The sequence below is a fragment of the Mchenga conophoros genome, linkage group LG5, assembly GCF_057382185.1.
Source record: "Mchenga conophoros isolate Kocher_MC1m ecotype Shallow Benthic linkage group LG5, M_conophoros_male_GT1.1, whole genome shotgun sequence".
Classification (NCBI taxonomy): domain Eukaryota; kingdom Metazoa; phylum Chordata; class Actinopteri; order Cichliformes; family Cichlidae; genus Mchenga; species Mchenga conophoros.
The window spans coordinates 14,138,719-14,156,421 of record NC_140530.1 but is presented as its reverse complement, the minus strand read 5'-3'; the positions used below and the strand labels follow the sequence as shown (position 1 = coordinate 14,156,421).

Here is a 17,703-nt window from a genome sequence, read left to right as displayed (position 1 = left end):
CATTGTTTCATCAGAAGTTCCATGCATGTGTCGTGCTGTGCTAAGAACATGAATCCATCTTGCAGTGCAGTGACTATGTTTGTGTGGGCTGCCAGCAGTGGTAAACAGTCTGATCCCTCACACTTCTATCAGGTTCAGAGTTCTGAATGGAGGCCAGCAGGGTTAGTGATCCTCTCCCAGCTCTGCTTCGCCTTCTCTCCCTACAAACTTCATTTTTTCCCAGCTTTGAGGAAGGATTAGACCCGGTATACAAGACCAGACTTTTCAAGCTGAGTTTTAAGCTGTTGGTTTCATTATTTTTTTCCAAAGTTAAAAGTTAGACTTAAACGCCCTCCTGCTGTATTTAGAACACTCTTTTAGCTTCTGTTTTCTCTGTAACATTTTTAAATTTCGGTTTTTCACCTCTTGCTGTCAGATTCGATGGCACTTGGAGTGCTAAATCCACAGTTAAAGAGCTCCTTAAGTGGGAGCGAATTTTTCGACAGTGGTTATGTAGAGGAACTACCACCTCCTCTTCAAAGCTACCTTTGTTTGACCATTTTTACATGCTTTTGTCCTGCATACCCCGTCAACATTGTGGCTTTGGTCTTCTCTATCATGGTAAGTCTAAACAATAAAACTTGATGGGGTTTTAATATCATGTCAGACCATGGGCGGGCAATTAATTTTCCCAAGAGCCCACAGCTAACGACTGATAGTAGCATCTACTCTTACCAGTAGCAGTTTATAAAGAGATAAATACTGAGCAGAGTTCAGCTTATTGCTCTGGTCTTCCACAACAGTTCCAGTGTGTCACGTGGCCCCTTGGGAGAATGAATTGCCCACGCCTCTGTGTTAGACTATGCATGCTCTGTGCTCTAATATTAAGGAAATAATGAGTCAGAGAGAAATGAAACATGTTCTTGTCCAGGCTGCTTTAAATGTAACGCTTACACAGTGTTCTGATGTGCTGGACCCTAAGATGTAACCCAGTCACACAGACACCTGCTCTGCCCATCAAACAAACTTACTTCATCTTCCGCTTTGGAAAATTACATTTTCATGCTGCCTGTTGATGGAAATAAACTTTCACTTGGCAAATAAAAAAAAAACAAAAAACAAAACCACTGATTAAACTTTTTTCATAGACTTTTCAGAGAGCTCTGCGTACCACATTTTGTGTTTTTAGCAGATTTGCCGGTGAGTTTTTACTCTTTACAGTGATTTCTCTCTTCCAGTCTAGAAACAGTTACTACAGCGGAGACTACGAAGGCTCCAGGCGGCTGGGCAGGAACGCGCTCTACGTGGCTATTGCCTCAGTCATCATCGGGCTTCTCATCATCGCCATCTCCTGCACTGTTCATTTTACCACAGTAAGACAGCCTCAGCACTGTTGCCACTCATAAAAACTTCTCAAGTGAATTTCTAAAAACTTTATATTGGAATATTGCAACTATAACTTGAGACATGACCCTACACATAGCTAATTTCATGAGTTATGTTAGTACTATTATTATTGTCATGCGTATTAGTGAAAGTCAAGTCAATGATTTTTGACTTGACTTGAATGAGGGTGACAAATACAAGCCTAATCTTTTATTGGAACCTTAATATTACAGCGTAAAAGGTCACATTAAATATATATAATATACACTGCTCAAAAAAATTTAAAGGAACACTTAGATCTAATGTGTTAGGAATAAAAGGACGCCACATCGTTTGATGGTACTGAGTAGCTCGTGTAGCCCCCCATGTGCTTGTATGCGTGCCTGATAACATCAGGGCATGCTTCTAATGAGATTGGAAGATCTGGATTAGGACATCACTGAAACTGTGGACAGTCTGAGATGCAATCTGGTGGCACTGGATTGTCTGAAACATAATGTCCCAGAGGTGATCTGTTGGATTTAGATCAGGCAAGTGTGGTGGCCAGTTAGTGGTATCAATTCCTTCCAGGGAACTGCCTGCATACTCTCACCATATGAGCCTGGGCATTATCATACACCAGGAGGAACCCAGAACACTGCACCAATATAAGGTCTGAAATGTGTCCAAGCATTTCATCCTGATACCTAATGGCAGTCAGGATGCCGTTGCATAGTCTGTAGAAGTCTGCGTGTCCCTTGATGGATATGCCTCCATCACTGACCCACCACCAAACTACTTATGCTGAAAATTGTTACAGGCAGCATAACATTTTTCAAGGCTTCTCCAGACCCTTTCATGTCTGTCACATGTGCTCAGGGTAAACCTGCTCTAATCTGTGAAAAGCACACGGCGCCAGTGGTGAACCTGGCAATTCCAGTATTTTAGGCTAAATGCCAGGTGTGCTTCATGATATTGGGCAGTGAGCACAGGGCCCACTAGAGGACGTCAGGCCCTCAAGCCACCCTCATGACAACTGTTTCTGATTGTTTGGTCAGAGATATTCACACCAGTGGGCTGCTGGAGGTCATTCTGTAGTCCTCATTCTGTTTCTTCTTGCACAATCGAGCAGTTACTCCTGCTGACGGGCTAAGGACCTTCTACAGCCCGGTCCAGCTCTCCTGGATTCTCCTCCAAGCTTTTGAGGCTATGCTGAAGGTGCATTATATTGTAAGGTGGACCCTACAATAGTACATACAGAGAAAAACCCAACAATTATACGATCGCCTATGAGCAAGCGCTTTGGCCACTGTGGGAAGGAAAAACTCCCTTTTAACAGGAAGAAACCTCTAGCAGAACCAGGCTCAGGGAGGGGCGGGGCCATCTGCTCCGACTGGTTGAGGTGAGGGGAGAAAGAGGGCACAAAAGACATGCTGTGGAAGAAAGACAGAAATTAATAACAAGTATGATTCAATGCAGAGAGGTGTATAAACACATAGTGAGTGAGAAAGGTGACTGAAGAAGAAATACTCAGTGCATCATGGGAATCCCCCAGCAGCCTACACCTATGGCAGCATAACTAAGGGAGGATTCAGGGTCACCTGGTCCAGCCCTAACTATATGCTTTATCAAAAAGGAAAGTTTTAAGCCTAATCTTAAAAGTAGAGATAGTGTCTGTCTCCCGAATCCAAACTGGAAGCTGGTTCCACGGAAGAGGGGCCTGAAAACTGAAGGCTCTCCCTCCCATTCTACTTTTAAATACTCTAGGAACAACAAGTAGGCCTGCAGAGCAAGAGCGAAGTGCTCTAATAGGGTGATATGGTACTACAAGGTCATTAAGACAAGATGGGGCCGAAATATTTACGACCTTGTATGTGAGGAGCAGGATTTTGAATTCTGGATTTAACAGGAAGCCAATGAAGGGAAGCCAAAACAGGAGAAATCTGCTCTCTCTTTCTAGTCCCTGTCAGTACTTTTACTGCAGCATTTTGGATTAGCTGAAGGCTTTCAGGGAGTTTTTAGGACATCTTGATAATAAAAAATTACAGTAGTCCAGCCTGGAAGTAATAAATGCATGAAGTTTTTCAGCGTCACTCTGAGACGGGATATTTCTAATTTTAGAGATGTTGTGCAAATGGAAGAAAGCAGTCCAACATATTTGTTTAGTAATAAAAAAAATCCTGTTTTGACTGTTGTCCCTGTTGTGTACCTGCTGTTAATTTAATTAACATCAAAGCAGCTGAAACTAATTAACAAAAGCTTCTGTTACTTAACTGACCAGATCAATACTCTGATTACAGAGTGTACCTTTAATTTTTGGAGCAGTGTACAACATGTAATGCATATCGAATAAATATAATATATAGATTTAATTGTACATGGGAGACTTGCCACTACTGACTATTCACCACTACATATAATATAGAAAAATTAGTCATTCATTTAATGTACTTTGTGTTGCAGATGGATTTTTAGTGCAGTGGATGCAGAGAGAGCAGAGAGTTGAAGACTCATTACGAGCTCAGGTGCCAACGAAAGGATTCAGACTCACCTCATGTTTACTTTAGCCTGTACAGTGCTTACTTTACTGTCTATGTTGTTCCTTACAAAAAATCAGTGAATGTAAAATCTGGTGGGCATGTAGACTTCAGTGACTAATGTCTTTCCAGATTTGATTGCAAAAGGCAGCTTTCCACAAAGGTGTAAACAATCCACTGTTTACTGTTGCTCATAGCTCGAGTGATAAAGATCCTGAACGTAATGCCTTCTTTAATGATAATAAAACCAGTTATGTTAAACCACAATGGTGGATAAAGAATCTGAAAAGACAACAACTGATAACAATGAAATATGAAAATAATTTAGGCGTGTAGAGTATAACTTACAAATGTATCTCTCCGAGGTAGAAGCCCAATTGACCTTTTTAAGAACACAGAGTGTCTTAATTAGCTTCACTGTATTTATAGATAATCCCCTGCTGTGCATCAAACCTGGAATTATTATGAAAATGATTGTGTAAACAAACAAATGTTATTTTCATTCCTGTAGCAGTTACAAAGAGCATGTGAAATATGTGTATCGCAGTGCAGCGTATCGGCGGCCACCATGGTTCACACAGAGACTTTTGGAAGAATAAATAATTCATAAGAAGAATAAATTAATTTTTCCTCTGATGACAGAAATGTTAAAACACACAATTGTGAAATCAAATCCAGTCACAAGTTCTGCTTCTGTAGCTTTATTTGCCTAGTGTGATGATTGATTATAAACACAGCAGTTAATATAAATGTAAACCAATGCTGGAAAAATTATATTACAAGTTATATCCCTGACTTTGTGCCTCGTGTTTATGATTATCTACAATTGCTGTTTTTTTACAAGTTATATCCCTGACTTTGTGCCTCGTGTTTATGATTATCTACAATTGCTGTTTTTTTATTGTATTATTTTTTTTTGCATGAGACTTAAAGATGTGTTACAAACTTAGGCTGTGAGGTTTAAAAGTTGCTTGCATTTACCAGACAGCAAGGGTCTGATGAGAGAACTCCTGAAGATACTACACAATGGGAAATAAAGTATCTTGTAATATTTTGGGGGGACTTGCCCCATATTTGGACTGGATGTTAGAATATTTGGCATTTGGTGTTTACTCTTTTTCTTCAGCTGTGTTCGCACGAGCCTGCTGCCTAAATGCATTTTTAAAAATATATGTGTATTAAAATCAGTTCCAGACATTTCTTGCCACTTTAATTATTCTGTCTTGTTGACTGAAGAGCTATTGCTGCAGTTGCGTTCCTTCCTGTGTGGTCTGTCACGACTGAGTAAAATTTGGCATTACAATCACATAAAAGTAAACTCAAACCAAGCATCATGTTACATGCATTTGAGATCTCTATGTCTGCACCCTGTTAGACCCTACGACCTATCGCTTTTCAATAATTTACCCTGAATACACACAATTCAAAGTATTTATACAGACCTGCACAGCCTCAAGTTCACAACTTGAGCCTTGAACTACGACCTTCCATGCCGGGACTTTTCCCTGTAGTTTGATATGTCGCAGCATATGCCCAGCTAAATATAGCAGATCTGCCCTCTGTGTGGCAGATTGCTCAGCCTCTCACATGGTCAAAAAAACTCATCCTTTCATGAAGCAACATAAAGTGGCCTAAAGGTGGGAGGGAATAAAGGGATGATTCAGACGGGTTTAAGCGGGAGAGTCATGATCCTGTACGTCCATTTCAGTCTCAACTCATGACTCATAACTGTTTTCTTGTTGCTACTGAAAAACAAGCCTTTCAGACTGTTTTCATATATTGCACAGCTATCTGCAGGGTAATGATGCTTTCCCTGGTCCCCAGGGAGAGACGTATTACACATACATGCTCCACATATAGAGAAACTAAAATCTGCAGTTGGCAATTTGGTTTGCAGTTATGCAGTGTTTTTTCTTCTTCTTCTTTCAAACCTATCTCCTACTTGCAGGTGCAATTCATAGCAGTCCCTCTGATGTAACAGGCCCGCTGCCAAGTTTCAGCAGTTATTCTAATGCACTTAACAAATCACTTTTGGCAGTAATCTTGTTCTATTATCTCCCTTTACTTGAAAGAGAAATGCAGCGTGATTGTAGTGCAACCTCTTTGATGTCACACCAAAGCAAAACGCGAAAGGACGGGATGGAAAAAAAAAAGATAAAATGAGCGCGGGGATAAGGCGACTTGAAAAGCACTTTGTAAGATTATCAAGGGATCAAGACAGACTTTGTGACAGGAAAATGACGACCATAATATGTGCCGAAGAAAATTTCACACATGCACAATTAATTAAAATAGTTTCCATTTATATGTTTCATGTTGCCTCAAAAAGAGATTATGACTTCCATCTTTGTGAGCGCGCTGCTTTTATTCTTCTGCACAAGAATAGTGAATCATATTATTTTTCAGCTTGCATTCACATCAATAATTCATCATGAAGCTGTACTGTTGTGTTGTTGGCCGCATTACAGCCGGTAAATTTGGAGAGCACTCCATGACTCATGCGAGGTGCGCATAAATAGGCCACTCAAACAAGTCGCTTCCATTAGCACTGCATAGACCCTTCATGTGTACATATCGCATGACACATTCCTCCTATCCGGCAGTAGTTTGATCTAGTTGGAATAAATGAAATAGGATCACTGTGGGAACGATGCTGTGCAAGCAGAGAAAGAGCGATATGCATTTAGATACCTGATATTCAAAAACGAAAAGGTCCTTTCTTCTTTTTTCATACTAAGACTAGAATTTCTACCATGCATCTGCCAGCCAGTCAGGTTGAATTCATGTCCGCTTAGTCACATATAGTTTAATGATGACTGGAATTTAATATCGTCTGACTATTTCAGAAAGTGCTGATCTGCTGGGATCAGCACAAAAGTAAAGAATCAGAAGAGCGTCTCTGAATGTACAACATGTTGAACCTCGAAGCAGATCAGCTACAGCAGCAGAAGAGCACACTGTGTGCCACTCCTGTCAGCTAAGAACAGGAAACTGAAGCTACAGTTCACACAGGCTCACCAGAACTGAATAACAGAAGACTGGAAAAATGTTTCCTAGCTTGATGAGTCTCAATTTCTGCCACAATATGTGGATGGCAGGCTCACAATTAGGGTAAAACAACATGAGACAATGGATCCATCATGGCTTGTATCAACAGTTCAGGCTGGTACTGTCATGTAATTGTGTGGGGGTTACTTTCTGGGGCACCTGAATGCCAATTACCATTGTTTAAACACCACAGCTGACCTAAATATTACTGCTTACCACATGCATCTATAGGATAGGTAAAATGGGAGATTTCCATCTGTTTTCTGGGTTACAGAGTTTTTACAAACATTATGATGGAACTGATGGCCTTTTCAATATGAAATGTCACCATGTTTATCCTATCGGACATATGTGATATTAATTAATTCTTGTGTTATTACCAAGAAAGTGTTTTGTTGACCCTTGACAACCAAAACCAAATCAGTTCTTCCTTTTAGTGACGGTGAATGACTGTCAAATCTGATTAATTATGATTATAATTAATTATTTCTATTGTGTTCCAAAGAATGGGACTGATGGATGGGTGAAAAAATGGGTACTGTTGTTAATTTTCAAAATGTATATTGTTTCTCAGAATTAAAGACTTTTGCCTCAATTTAAAAAAAAATTCCATTAGGTCACATGCTTTGGGGTAAATGGCATAAGCTAGATAGATAACAAATAGACACAGTAGCCTATTTCAGATACATTTGGATCATGAACTTTAATATCCATTTCTCTCGCAGCTCTATTTTTGCTGTGATGCTTTCACTGTGAAACCCTCCACTGGTTTGACCAGACAGCTTAGACTGCCTGTTAGCTGTGCTCTATTTAAGGTCCAGTGGGTTTTTATAGCTATAGTTTTACCTTCTGGAAATGTTGTCGGGGACAGTGTGTGAGCATCAAACACAAGAGTAAAGTTGGGGGCCTGACCTCATCTTTACCCTGAATACAATCCATAATATCTGAAGAGTGCTACCTTGAACGCCATCGTCGTTACATTTAATGCTAACTGACTAACAATGAAATTGAATTTGTTGACGCTGAAGGTCAGCACATTTGATAAAATACATTTGCAGTCGTTTGAGAAAATGTCAGCCTGTATTTGTAGAAGTCTGCTGTGTTAATAGGGGAGCTCAAAGACACCCACGTCAACAATGATGCTGCTTATGCCGACAATGACTTTGGCCTCGTGAAGCACTCCCAAGTCCTGATCATTACAGATGCTAATGGTAGTTTAGGTGGATGGTTGTTGAGAGAGATGATTACCCTGTTATGTAAGAATTTAATAATGTAATGCGCTCAGGCTTATGAAATGGTGCTGAAAAAAATGTTTGGGTCAACATTTTTTTATACTATTGTCATTTTTTTGTTCATTTTTTATGGGCCTGCAATTTTTTTTCCAACTGAGACTAATTAAAAAAAAAATTATACTTTAAGCACAAACCAAAAACTTTTTTTCTGACGTGCTGCAATTTGTCCTGTGCATGAAAACTGTGATCACACAGAACACAAACAATGGCTGTTGACATTTACCATGTGTGACGTACGTGCAGTTAGATGCTAAATTCCACCACACGGAAAACTTTTTATGGCAACCGTACGACCTAATGGTCAAGTAATAGATTTAAACTGTGTTTATTACCTGGGCAAGCAGTTAAGATGAAACAACTTTGTGGTCTTTAGCACATTAACTCCCCTGTACAAAAGTTCAGATTTCCTTGAACTGTATCCTTTGACTGAACCAGTGTTTACATTTGATCCGCTCACCACAGGCTTGTTCAAGTAAATCAACATGCAGCCATTGTTCACCTGTTATAAGGATATTGTGCACATAGCCCATTTTTAGACACAAACTTAGCTTCCTGTCTGACAGACGCCAGGTGGTCAGACTGGGCAGCATCACCTCATCCCCCATCACACTGAACACTGGTGCTCCACAGGGGTGTGTACTGAGCCCTCTCCTGTACTCACTCTACACCTACGACTGCACAGCCACTAACAGCTCCAACATCATTGTGAAGTTTGCGGACGACACTACAGTGGTGGGTCTTATCACCAACGGTGATGAGACGGCTTACAGGGAGGAGGTCAGCGCCCTGACCCACTGGTGTCAAGACAACCATCTCACCCTCAACGTCGCAAAGACAAAGGAGTTGATAGTGGACTTCCGGAGGTGCAGAGAAGTACACACCCCCATCACCATCAACGGCGCTGCTGTGGAGAGAGTGAGCAGCTTCCGGTTCCTTGGCGTACACCTGGCTGAGGATCTTACGTGGTCAGTACACACAAACAAAACAGTGAAGAAGGCGCAGCAGCGCCTCTTCTTTCTCAGGAGACTGAAAAGATTCGGCATGAGCCCCCGCATCCTCAGGACCTTCTATCGCTGTGCCATTGAGAGCATCCTCACTGGATGCATCACCACCTGGTATGGCAACAGCACCGCCTACAACTGCAAAGCTCTCCAGCGAGTAGTGCGGTGCTCTGAACGGATAATTGGAGGTGAGCTTCCCTCCCTCCAAGACATCTACAGGAAGCGCTGCCTGAGGAAAGCGGGGAGGATCATCAAGGACTCCAGTCACCCCAGCCATAAACTGTTCAGACTGCTTCCATCAGGAAGGAGGTTCTGCAGCATCCGGTCCCGTACCAGCAGACTGAGAGACAGCTTTTTCCATCAGGCCATCAGACTGCTGAACACGTCATAGACACCTCAGCTTCACTACTGGAACTTCAACATTATGCACTCCACACTGTATATAAATGCCACTTGTTTTGCACATATTCAACTCTGTATATTTTATATATTTTATTATTATTATTATTATTATTATTATTTATTTTTTTTTACTATTTAATTTGTAAAAATGTGTATACACACACACACACACACACACACACACACACACACACACACACACACGTAGGAAAATATTTAGTATACACATCCAGAAATGCATACACTATTATATATTGTACATATATTTATTAGTTTCAGGTTGGCCATTCTTGTATTTTGCTCGTTTGTGTTGTTGTGTTTGCACATCTCTGTTGCTTGTGGGGCTCGCACACAAGAATTTCACTCGCATGTGCTGTGCCAGTGTGCCTGCACATGTGATGTGACAATAAAAAGTGATTTGATTTGATTTGATTTGAAACTCCCTCCAATTAGTCTGTCATCCTCATGTCTGTATGATCACCCACAGCAATCTAACGAGAACAAATTCATTCATTTATATATATTACTTTCACAGCTGGACGTATGAATTGCATGCAGCTATACAGGCAAGGTCACGATTAATCTTGAGAACTAAACACCATTATAAAGTAGAAAAGCACAACATTGCACCTCATTGGCAACATTTCTAGTTTAAGTTTTTATTTTCAAAATCACCATCACTACTGTAAATGTGATATTGATGAAGCAGCCAGTGTTATATGTCTCCATCGTAAAACAGAATCACAACCAAGTGTGAGTGTGAGAAGTCAAATTGCTACTCAAAGCAAAGATTTATAATGTACTATTGTACAGTACTACTGGGTAAGCATAATTTTTTTAACATTCAGGGTTAAAGTTGTGAAGGGGCATATTTGAACCTAACTAGGTGGAATTTAGTAAAACGGGCTCTAAGGGAAACCCTGCAATGTTAAAAAGGCCAAAGCACACACAACACTACAATCACCACAGTTAAATATAAGTGGAATCGCTGCATGTGATGACATAAATGTATGTATTAATCACAGCGCTACCTGGGAACAAACTGTGCCAGCACAGTTGACTGGGTGTGCTTGGCTGTCCTGTATCTCTGCTACGTCATCACACTCTACACAAAGGCAAATGCAGGCTTAGACTAGCACGACTTCACTGAATTAAAAAGTGCAGCCAGTTTGAAAACAGATTGTTTGTGTGAACTGCACGTCCTGCAGCCTTACAGTTCCATTCTGATAAGTTATGTTAATCAACTCTACGTGTGGGCGTGTTTCGGCTCGGTGCGCTGCTACAGCGGCCCCCAAGTATCTGTGCTCCAGGAAATTACAAAAATTATCATGCAAAGGCAACCATAAAGACTGTAACTTCTATTCAGAGACAAACACGACGATGTATTGCATACATTACACATAAAAAGTGGCACACCAAAGTGATAGAAGTACATTTTAAAATACTTAAATCTTACACTGCTTGACTGCTGAAAAAAATGAGACACACCACAGACAAAGTCAAACTTTCAGTACATTCAGGAAGCGGCATACGACTGAAACATTGACTTCATGAACACCTTATTTAAGGATAACTGTGCTTTTTTGGGTATTTCGTTAAATTAAATGAAAACTTAAAATAGAACGGTAACCCCACTGAACCATGAAATACAAATGCGCATTAAACAGAGGTGGAAAAGCCACACTGCAGGTCAGCGTGAAAGACACAGAGAACGTTATACAACCTTATCTCTCCTAAACAGTTCTCAAGATTGTGCAGCACAGCGCACTGCTATCTGGACAACAGTCAGCAGAAATTGAAAGCCTTACGAACTACATGTCGTGATGTTTAAAAGCGCAACAGCAAGACTAAAATTAGATCTGTAAATTACAAGGCACAAATATTTAATCTGACAATATGCGGCATGTTGTTTGAAAGAGAAGCCAATAATAGGACAAGTGCGTATTGTCCACACACTGAAAACAACACCTTGTAGACTGAAAAGCCATAACATTTTCAACATACTGGGTCCTAATCAGGTGAATCACCAACAGTATACAGAAAAGCAAACAGAAAATAGATACGAAATCAGTTACTGCACAATGCAGATGCTTTTGTAAGCATGGTAAAATCTGACAATGACTCCAAAATTCCTTTTGCAACACAGGTCCAAAGCAGCACCCTAAAGCCAGCAGTAATCACATTTGTTTGCCCTGTCATTATTCTTTTGTCCTGCAGAGGGGCCTCAAGCTAAATGCTCTAGTGTCTCTAGCTTCTGACAGTGAGCCATGAAAACAGAGGACGGATTCTTTTATATTAGTCTGACTGAAATGTGTTAACGTTAACGTGCGCTTAGTCATCCACAGCAAACTGTAACATTACGATTCTATCGACCAGAATTGGCTGTAATCAGACAAGTTTAATCAAGTAAACCCATCATACATTGCTATAAATACTTCTTAATACACCACACTGACCTCAAACGTGTCAAACTTGGAGTAACCTGAACAATAAAAGATCACGAGACAGAACAATTTGACCGAATCTGCAGCAGAAACCTGTTTTTGCAACAGAACACGATCTCCTCGTTTGGTGTCTTGTTACATGAGGGTATGCTGTGTGCGCCACAAATGCTGCATTACTGATTGTCTCACTCTGCTTATTCAGATATTTAGTAGTCTTGACTACATCTCTGTGTTAATGCAGCTCATATGATACTGTTACTTACAGGAACTTTCAACCGCAGTGATGTGTTGACACTTTGATTGTAGTATTGAGATAAGCTGCAAAAGAAGAGAACATATGTTCTGACTTAAAAGTTTATTTTTTTTCCACTTGGAGTAAATCATATTAAAAAAACATAAATGGATCACTATTACACTCCACGGGGTCAGGGACACTTGTAGGATCAAAGTGGACAAGGTGCTGCTGGACACTTTGGTAAATGGCCTGCATTTGTATAGCGCTTTTCTAGTCCATAGGACCCCAAAGCGCTTTACACTACATTCAGTCATTCACCCATTCACACACACATTCACACACTGGCGATAGCAAGCTACATTGTAGCCACAGCTGCCCTGGGGCACACTGACAGAGGCGAGGCTGCCAGACACAGGCGCCACCGGGCCCTCAATTAGAAGATTAGTTATGAGCATTGTGCTCGGAGTTCCACAAACCATGTCTATGATTGAGTCTTAATTTAGCTTCTCCTTGTTTGATTCCCAGTTTCCTGCTTTTGACAGCTGAAATTATTTGTTTGGCCATACTGTGAACTGCGATGCAAGGCAGAAGTCATTGTTTTGTCTGACAGGCAGCTTTGCTTGTTCCCCGTAACAACCTTCACACCCCCTCCTCCTGTCTGCAGCAGGAGGCCTGTGTAATTACATCCAAACCATTCCCCTCTCCCTACGCTTGATATCACCGCTGACATCCACTTGCACGGCCCCTCCTCTCGCGCTCTCGCTCTCTCTCTCCCTCTCGCCCCTCTGAATCTCTGCTGTTGGAGAGCTCTCTGGTAGACAGTGCGCAGTCCTGCCTCGTCTTCAGTTGTCTGTAGTGCAGCGGAGCAGGTGGAGAAGGAAAAGAAACGGGGGAGACAGAGGGGAGAGCAGAGTATGGCAGACAGCTGGAGAAGGAACTGTTATCCATGTGAATAATGGAAGATGGCTGACTTATACGCTGGGATATTTATTCAAAGAACAGTAGAAAAACTGATGCCTCAGTGTGTCGGGTAAGTGTGCAACTACTGTGAATGTAAGACTTTGCTCCATAGCAACACATAGCGTGATAAAAACAAATGGGAAAGTCTTAATATTCTTAGTGTTTTGAAGTTAAGATTGTTATTAGAATTATGTTTTCCATAGGACTGGGGCCAGCTGGTGCTATTTAAGTACGCAGCGAGTTATGAGATCAGGGGGAGATCACCAGTTGTGACTGAGGTATCCTCCTTAATCACTAAAGAGTGAAAAAAATGGAGCTTCCTTTCCACCTGAGGATTGAAGGCTGCACCAAATCCAGATCAAATGTTCTGTGACTTTATCAGATCCACCTGTCACACTCTGCAGGCAGCCAGGTCTCCAACTGCACATGTGGGGGTATGAAATCAACTGACGCAGGGGACTCTGATTAACATGAGACTGATAAGAGGTGATAGCGAGTCTAGGTGTGACAGCGCTGTCACTTCCATGCAGATATTGGAATTAGAAGGGCTTCTCAATAGTTAGGTGAGACAAGCAGATTTAAGACTGACTGATAGACATCATGCTAGATTCAACTGAGTCACGTGAATAACACATAGAGGGTTATATCCATGTGATTCACTGGGTTTGAAGAGGCGTTTTTTTCCTCACGGGAAGTGGCTGTACTCATGCTATTCAGCACTAACTTGAGAATGCAGAGCAAAGATCAGGACAGGCCTCAAATCCCAAGATCAGTGATGAGCAACGATTGTAGTGCCTTAAACTCTAGATGCCTCTGTGCTTTTACATGGCAATGATGATAGCAATGAGTAAAATGAAGTGACGTGTTTCATTTACAATAAAATATTCACAAATAAAATGAATTTTCATGTTTTTAGAAAGTAACAAGATTCAAAAAGCGATCTTCGGGACAACACTATTCACGCGCAACATAAGTTCACTGTTCACTGGTAAGTGCTTTTGCAGTGTAAACATATTGACATGCTAATCCTCCAAATGGGAAAATAATGGGAGTGAATTTGTGTCTGGTTAATGTGCATCTACATTAGCAACTGGTCCACCTTTATTAAAGATATTCAGTTGTCAAGAAAGATGAGCACAGCAACCATGTATGCATGTATGTGTGAGAAAGAGAGAGAGAGAGGGGGAGAGAGTAGGTTACCACAACTTTATTTTGGTGAATCAAAGTGCACAGTGTGCAGCGAGCTTGTAGCATGTGAGTTATGCAGGGAAACAGGATGCGATTAGTAGGAATGCACAGTCCATTGGTTGATTTGGATTAGTAACAATCACAAACTGATATTATTGCTTCAAAAGCAGCGCTAACTCTATTAGCTGTGGTTGTGGAGCCAGATGAAATCGAATTCTCGTGTGCAAGCAGAGCTGGTGCATGTGAAGCTACAGTGGCCTGCGATCAATTTGCATCAACCTAGCGGCGGCTGTATAAAATTTAAGCTTAACACAGTAGATATGGTGTGCATAATTGTGTACAAATGGGGCATATGCTCCCTTTCGCTGCCTGCGTAGCCACTCAGCTGGAAGGGAAGGCTTTCATATAGCTCCAAACAGATGTTCCATTCATACCAGGGGTGGCTAACCATCATGACCGATTTAATGCTATTTCGGTAATTTTGAGTTTAGACCTTGTAGATGTGTTGTTTTTAGTGTTTGCATGATTGAAAACAGTGGTGAGGTTTACCTAGCTACCTTGCCCAAGAATCCTCTGGCCAGTAATGATTTAGTGTTTACCAGTAGCATTTATGAGCTAGTGTTGAGGTTCAGCATTTGTTTTGAAAGTAAGTTCAATATACCACTACAGTACCATTGTTCTGCATGGTTAACTGAGAAAATCCTTGGTAATAGTACTTTATATATAATATATTAATACTCACAATAAAGAAGATATCTGGAATCCACCTTCTAAGTTTAGTTGACTGTTCTCGGGGAAACAAGGTGACTTATTATATGATACAGTAAAATTTACTCTGGTGATTTTTTAATCTTTTTTTTTAAGTCAACAGTCTTACTGAACACTCTTTCTCACTTCTTCCTCAAAGTAGGGGATTTCTGTCTGTTCAGGCAATACAGTGTGCTTTTCTGTTTACTAAAAATGATAATTAATTTGGTTAATAAGTGTGTAAAGAGTAGAAACAAACCATATTGTGTAGTAGTAAAAAATTAGCATGCTGGATTACAGTTTGAATGGCTTTTTTTTTTTTTTTTTTTAAATCAAAGTCAAATCAAAATTGCCATCAGTTCAGTCATGAAGCATTTTTTGGAGTCAGTATTCTTGCAAAGGCTTTCCTCAAGTTTTCTTTCTCAAATGGCTCAAAAGGATCATTGATCATCAAGTAAAAAGTCATGAACCTGATCTTCGAATCCACATTACCTATCCTGACACAGATCACAAGATCCAGCCTTTGAGATATATGAGTTTTATTTTAAAATACACTCTCTAGGACTATATTTTACTGAAAATAATAATTCAAGTTTAGTGAAGAAATAAAAAACTGAGGTACAGATATGAGCTAATTATCTTTTTACAAAGTTTTTGTGTCATTTTAAATGAGACATCTAAGGAAATGAGCTGATGCATTATCACAATAACGGTCCACAAAATGGAAGGACACTGAGTCTGACCTGAATTCATTACACTGTGAGGAGGAGGAGTGATGTCATCGTTTTGTCTTCAGACTTTGTTTTTTTCCCTCTTTATTTAATTGTTGGTGCCTCCCATGTTAGCTTAACCTGTATTCAATTAGTTCCCTGTTTGTTTCTAATCCTGTCCCTATCACTGTTGTTTATCAGGTTGCCTGCACAGCCTGTGTTTACGCCTGCTTCCTCCTATCTGCTTCCTCTGTTCTCGTGTTCCTGTGTTCAGTTCCTCGTGTGTTTTTGAGCGTGTTCGTGGTTATTTGGGTTTACAGCAAGTCAAACTGAAATTAATCTTTTGTTTATACATCCTGCCTATGTGTCCAGTGTTTTGATCCTCATCCCTGTGTTCTTCTGTGCCTGTGTGTGCTCTCAAATGCTGACTTCTATTATAAAAGACATTAATTAGACGGAGATGGCATTAAAAAATAGTACAAATGTTACACATATATTAGTATATAGTATAAAACTGATATAAAACAATGAACAGCAAGGAGAAGGAGACTGATTGAAAAGATTGATGAGTTAACTGAGACATACTGTGCTCCACTTTCCATTTCATGCTCCACAGGTGTTCAATTATTCCTAATTGTTCTATTTGTTTCTCTCTTACAGACAGTTGCAGGCGTTTACTGGAATCATAAGCAGTGTTTTGACAATACAGACTATTGTGAAATCATCACTGGGAGAAAGTGCTGCGAGCCTCCTCTGTATGTTGGAGCACTGGTGTGTCACCCTAAAGAAGCTATCAGGAAAAACAGAACCTTGAGGAGCAAACATTCATATCTTAAGTGACACATGCAAGCAAACTTTCCTGTGCTTGTCTTCTCTAAAAATTCTGCACAATACAGTGTGCGCTTTGTGGAAGGGAACACTCCACTTTGATGTTCATATTACATATTAATTTTATCCCACAATAATTACCATAATTAACTATATGATGGAGATATATGTTAAGTTCTTCTGTGGACATCACCTCCTATAGATTCATGCTTTCTAAATAAATATGCTGCTGCTTGGTCTTACTAATGAACTAAGGACATCAAGGAGCCAACTTAAAAGCTCAAATTTAGGTTAAACGTCACTGGGAACTGCTGTCCAGTCTTAAATATGGAATCAGAAGGAAGCACAGGACTGTCCACAGCTGCACTGGTGGCCATCGCCTGCAACACCTTTGTTGCCATCCTCCTTCTCCTCCTCTGTCTAATCCTCTACCGAGCCTGCAGGGTTCCTTCTAGCCCAGAAAGGCAGCCTGTGCTGGCTCCAAGTGAAGCAGAAACCCAGCAGATGAACGAGCACAAGTACCTGTTAACCTCCTGACTGATGAAGAATGAGTCAAATGTAGCAACAAGCTATGACCTCAGCGTACTCCTCCACAGGAGAGGGAAGTGAAGGAGCACTGAGCCTGACTGCAAGCAATAACGAAGCTTGTCCTCTCCTAGTGTCAAAAAAAAAAAAAAAAAAAAAAAAAATAAAGAAATCAGCTGTCGCTCTAAAATCAGAAATGCCTCACAAAAACAGAAAGGATGAGTTGTTGTGGAGTGAGAGAACTATTTTTAAACAGCGATCACTTGTCAAATCTGTTAACTGGTTTGACAAAACACACGGGGGAGTGCCGGTGCGAATCTGTGTTTAACGCACACACAAAAAGCCTCGAGAGGAACACATGGTCACAAGGATGTCTGCAGGTTACGTACAGACTGAGAGAAAGGGGGGTTCAGTACATGAAGAATGACTAGTACTTGTTGGA

The 17,703-nt window shown here is 40.6% G+C and overlaps 1 protein-coding gene across 1 annotated transcript; it reads left to right on the top strand.

The window, feature by feature from the left end:
- The first annotated feature begins 213 nt into the window (after nt 1–213).
- Nucleotides 214–3,916, top strand: LOC146573964 (transmembrane protein 233). Its single transcript, XM_085273474.1, has 3 exons — nt 214–600; nt 1,218–1,352; nt 3,808–3,916. The coding sequence occupies exons 1-3, from the start codon at nt 421–423 to the stop codon at nt 3,817–3,819; spliced, it is 327 nt and encodes a 108-aa protein (XP_085129600.1). The 5' UTR covers nt 214–420; the 3' UTR covers nt 3,820–3,916.
- The last annotated feature ends 13,787 nt before the right edge of the window (nt 3,917–17,703 follow it).